The 5,155-nt window shown below is 35.4% G+C and overlaps 1 protein-coding gene across 1 annotated transcript in view; it reads left to right on the top strand.

The window, feature by feature from the left end:
• Positions 1–379: 379 nt before the first annotated feature.
• The window catches only part of LOC117121340 (2,3-bisphosphoglycerate-independent phosphoglycerate mutase-like), an 8,096-nt gene continuing 3,320 nt past the window's right edge, over positions 380–5,155 (top strand). The window contains exons 1-8 of the mRNA XM_033266498.1: positions 380–548; positions 1,625–1,797; positions 2,211–2,327; positions 2,477–2,609; positions 2,862–3,040; positions 3,383–3,574; positions 4,072–4,198; positions 4,515–4,663. Of these exons, the coding sequence (XP_033122389.1) occupies positions 494–548; positions 1,625–1,797; positions 2,211–2,327; positions 2,477–2,609; positions 2,862–3,040; positions 3,383–3,574; positions 4,072–4,198; positions 4,515–4,663 (1,125 nt within the window). The 5' untranslated portion in view covers positions 380–493. The remainder of the gene's footprint in view (positions 549–1,624; positions 1,798–2,210; positions 2,328–2,476; positions 2,610–2,861; positions 3,041–3,382; positions 3,575–4,071; positions 4,199–4,514; positions 4,664–5,155) is intronic.

Here is a 5,155-nt window from a genome sequence, read left to right as displayed (position 1 = left end):
TTTTTTTCAATCATATGGTGGTGTAGACTGGTCTTTTAAGAACATTTTCCTGGAAAAACTTTTTGGATACGACGCCCCGTTATGGAGTTATGATTTTTTAAATAACATGATGTCAGAAAATCAGCCCAAAAGTTTATCTTATTTCTGTTGGTTACGCACCGCTGATTCGCAATGTTTGTCATCACTTCAAGATGTCTACCGATTCGTGAAAAAGGCGTATTTTTCTGGTAAGAACCTTCCATAGACGTGTCAGTCAATTCTAAAACGGCTACGAAACAGAAAATGTCAAGGTTCTTTGCATATTAACTGCACGCATTCGGCGTCCCATACAGTACTAGCATTAAACTTGCTTTGCTATCTTGAGCATATATCCATATGCAACTCTCACTGACCTGGATATCGTTCTTCTTTTTTCACACTCACACACATCATCATTGAGAACGTGAGTGAGTGGTTAGTTTCTCAGTAATTATTTAGTTATTTAAAAGTCAAAATGAGTGTCTGTTTAGTAGTTATTGACGGATGGGGACTGAGTGATAAAACAAAAGGTAAATTGTAAATAGTATTTTTAAATAATTAAATTAATAATGGATAAGATAATTATAATAACCAGGGAGCCGGCTTATTTAGGCCTAGGCCTAGCTAGGCTAGGGCTGTCCTACTCACTCTGTCTACTAGGCCTACTACTAGTTAGGCCCTCCTCTTCTAGCTAGCTTCTCCGGATTGGTGGCGGACGCGGAAGAGGGAATAGACCTAGGCATAGACCCTAGCTGGTGTAACAGTCGTGGATTATGAATTAGTATTGAGGTTGAATATGTAAATCAACTTCCGACTCTCACTGCTACAACAGCCTTGATTCGTACAGTGTAATAACAGGTTCGTCCAGATGAAATGAGAGTAAATGTTTCAGATTCAGGAACTATAAAATAATGTTTAAAAATAAACTTGGAACAATAGAACACGCTAGGCCTATACAAAACACACTACAGCACCTCCGTCAACACAGATAAATAAGGAAGGACATCCACAAAATATCGTCAAACGAAATATAATTTAAATGATTGGTCGATTGGCTCTGCCTTTGCAAAGCACTTTTTTTTTTTTTTTGGAACCGAGGAGATATGATGGAGGTTTTTAAGATTATTCATGGTTTTGAAAACATTGATTATAGTTATTTTACACACATACACTACAAAGATTACATAATACTCAAGGTCATACTTATAAGATTTTTAAACACAACACTACTTTTCGAGACTCCTTTTTCGACACTAGTCATTGATAAATGGAACTGTCTACCCGAGCATGTTGTCAGTAGTATCTCATTTAATCAATTCAAAGCAAACTATCACTAAGGTAAGAATCACTAAGGTAAGAAGAAGAATTCAGAATTCTCCACAGGGGTCCTTTGTGCACAATCATGCAGCTGGTGCTGCCATTGGCAAAAAAATGGAGTAGGGTTCATTCCAATCCTGACATTTAAAGATAGGCAAATGTGCATTTCATCATGTGAAACAAATGCCATTAATGGTTGCCTTTTGCTGTTGGTGTATCATTTAAACGTTTTGGTGTATTCATAATCTGTCAATGCTGATAATATATTAAAATGTTTTCCTCTGTACAGGTAATGCAATTAAAAATGCAGACACCCCAGTTATGGATTCGTTGTGTGATCCAACTACTGGTCAGTTTGTGACATTAGATGCCTCTGGTCTTGCTGTTGGTCTTCCTGAAGGTTTAATGGGAAACAGTGAGGTTGGACATTTGACCATTGGTGCTGGGAGAGTGATTTATCAGGTAGGTTGGTTCTATCTCAAAGAGATCTTTAGTTTTCTAGCAGGAGTCTTTCAGAGAATGGCACTGTTCCCATGAGCAACCATTACATTAACCCATGTCCTGCAATTCATAAAGTTTACATGTTTTTACTACTGTATTATCAGGTCTCTCTATGAAGTCAGCTGGAATGGGCATCGCCATGCTCAGCAAAATACAATTAGCTATGTCCTCATTAAACTAGATGCCCTGAAAGCGACTTCTCCCAGCTTAGGACCCCTGATATCTCAGTGTTTGAAGCACTCTGTATTTTGGCTAATTTGTATCTCATATCTTTATAGAAAATTTAATTTTTTAATTTGTTCATGTATTACTTAACATTTATACAGAAATTGCATGCCATTTCTATAATTTATTTTCTTCAATTTATCTTTCAGGAAATTGTAAAAATTGACTTGGCCATCAAGAAAGGTGAATTTGGACAGAAGAAGGCATTTGTTGATGCCTGCACAAGAGCTATCCAGGGAAATGGACGACTGCATTTCCTAGGATTGGTATGGATTCATATATTTTCACACTCTAAATTTTTTCTTGGGGAGACATCCTTCTGGCAAGAGTGGGCTCCCATTTTTGCAAATATTATTAACCTATTATTGCTGCTGTTGCTATTATTATTTATATTATTTTATTAATTTGCCTACAGGTGAGTGATGGTGGCGTTCATTCACATATCAACCATTTACTTGCCTTCCTGAAAGCAGCCAAAAGCCATGGGGTGCCAAAAAGTTTTGTACAGTTCTTTGGAGATGGGCGAGACACAAGCCCAGTGAGTGGAGGTAAGAAATTGATAAATTTATGACATTTTGTTTTCTGCAAATATTTAAGTTTCATTCATATTAATTTTGATATTGGATAAATTAATTTTTGTAATCTAAACTTAATATTTGATGTTTCAAAGTAATATACATTTATAGAAGAATGTCAGCTTAGTTTCATCAAATAAATTTGTTTTTGCTTCATAGTGAATTCCATTTTGCTATACTGTAAATCATATATATTTAACAAAGATAAAATTATTTTTTCCAAAGTGAAATATTTGCAGCAGTTATTAGATTTCTTGAAACAAGAGGATTATGGTAGCTTAGCAACAGTTGTTGGGCGTTACTATGCTATGGATCGGGACAAAAGGCATGAGAGGATTAAGCTTGCTTATGAAGGGCTGGTTCAAGGATTAGGAGAAGTTACGACTCCTGAAAATGTTGTTGAGGTACTTCTGGAGGGTTTTTATTTATAATATTGTATGATGGAATGACGTTTTTGCCCTACCTGACATGTTATCATATTGAATGCTCAGTACATTCCCAAATACTTGCGAATATAATCGCAAGTGAATCAGGTGGGAATCGAATATACAACCTCCAAATAACTAGCCTGGTGTCATAACCACTAGACCACTGAGCTTGTGCTTAGTCAGTAGTGTTGAATCTATTAATGTAGTGTTATATCTAGTAATATATTAATTTTATTATTTTATGAAACTGATAAAATGTTTGCTTCAGTTTTATGATCTTTGACTAATATACTTTCCCTTAACATCCCTTTCATTAAGGTTGTAAAAGGTCGCTATGCTGTGAATGAGAAGGATGAATTTTTGAAGCCAATTATTGTCGATCCTGAAGGTAGAATTCAAGATGGTGACACATTAGTGTTCTTTGATTTTCGTGCAGATAGAATGAGGCAAATTGTTGAGGCATTTGCTATCCAGCAGCATTTTGAGACGAGTGTTGTACCGAAGGACTTGGTAAAAATATTTTTTATTTTAACGTGTAACATTTTTACCAAAATCTAGATAATTTATTGTCAGGATTATGTTGATCACCATTTATCATCATCATCATCATAATTATACTGTTCATCATGACTGTTATCACCACCGTTATCATTATCGTCACCACCATTCCCATTTTCATGATGACAATTGAGATTGATGATGACAATAATCATATAATACAGTCTTTGGCATAATTTTATTTTTAATGAAATGCTATGAAGAACAACATTAGGACCTAGGGGTGAGGGTGGTGGATGCAAGCCCCTTCACCCCTACAACCCCAGTAAACAATGCAGCACAGATGTGACCTATTTATGACCTGAGGTGAAAGAATACCGAGATTTCAAGTTCACATAGTATTAAACAACATCTTGCACTTTTTGCGAATACGTTTTTTTTGTTTGCCCTACAATATATTTGTTGGTATTGGTGTTTGTATACTTTGAATTATCTTTTATTCCCCATAGCAAGTAGTTTGCATGACCGAGTACAAGAGTGATTTTGGTCTGCCGGTAATCTATCCCCCTACTTCAACGGTCAACGTCATTGCAGAATGGATTGCATCCAAGAAAATGACACAGTATCACTGCGCAGGTGAATGGATAGCTTGTGACACTAGCTTAATAATATTCAGATGACGATGGTAAAATAAGGAGGCTGGCTGATCCTGACTTCCAAATGTCACTGTGCGTGTCATTGCACTACAAATTTTGATGGCCTAATGACAATACTAGATTTTCCAGATCATAATTGGAATATTTAATTTTTGAAAACACTAATTAAATTGGTTAAAATATTAGAAGGGGACATTATGATAGGGTGAAATTGGAGAGCAGAAAGTATGAAAGCGTATGAAAGACTTTACTCCTATGACTTGAGATTTCTTCATATTTCTTTCTCCTTTTAACAGAAACCGAAAAATATGCTCATGTCACTTTCTTTTTTAATGGTGGTGTTGAAAAAAAGTTTGAAGGAGAAAATCGTTGCCTTGTTCCATCACCAAAGGTTGCGACCTATGACCTGAAACCGGAGATGAATGTAATGGGTGTTGCTGAAAAGGTAGGTTTGTGTTTGTTTTTGATGTGTTTATGTATGTAGTTACAAAATGTCATATCTATGCTGTATATGTATATTTTGTGTTATAGTCTCAACAAAAAATTTTCTGTCTACACAAACCCCACAAAGGGTTACATAATTCACAAACTACTGTATCATGAAACATTGATTTTTTTACGTTCATAAACATGATCTAATAATGTATGCTTATTTCAGAAATGTTTAATAAAAATAATGACTGTTTGAAATCAGACACTGTTGACTACATCAAACACTGTTGAGTTTGACAGGCACGCATTGATAGTGCATCAGTGTTTGTTTGGCAAATTCCTGTGGTTTGCCCATATATGGTTATGATATGACATCATCATGCTCATATATGTATGTGATATGCCATCATCATGCCCATATATATTATATTATAATTATTATTACGGTATACAGGGGTTTATTTAAGAATTTGAGTAGCAGGAGAAATTTGAAAGTAACAGGAGA

Source organism: Anneissia japonica, unplaced genomic scaffold (assembly GCF_011630105.1).
Source record: "Anneissia japonica isolate Jap-2015-1 unplaced genomic scaffold, ASM1163010v1 scaffold21_len1647178_cov195, whole genome shotgun sequence".
Taxonomy (NCBI): Eukaryota; Metazoa; Echinodermata; class Crinoidea; order Comatulida; family Comatulidae; genus Anneissia; species Anneissia japonica.
Note: the sequence above shows the minus strand (reverse complement) of the source record. Positions and strands in the feature narration are given on the sequence as shown.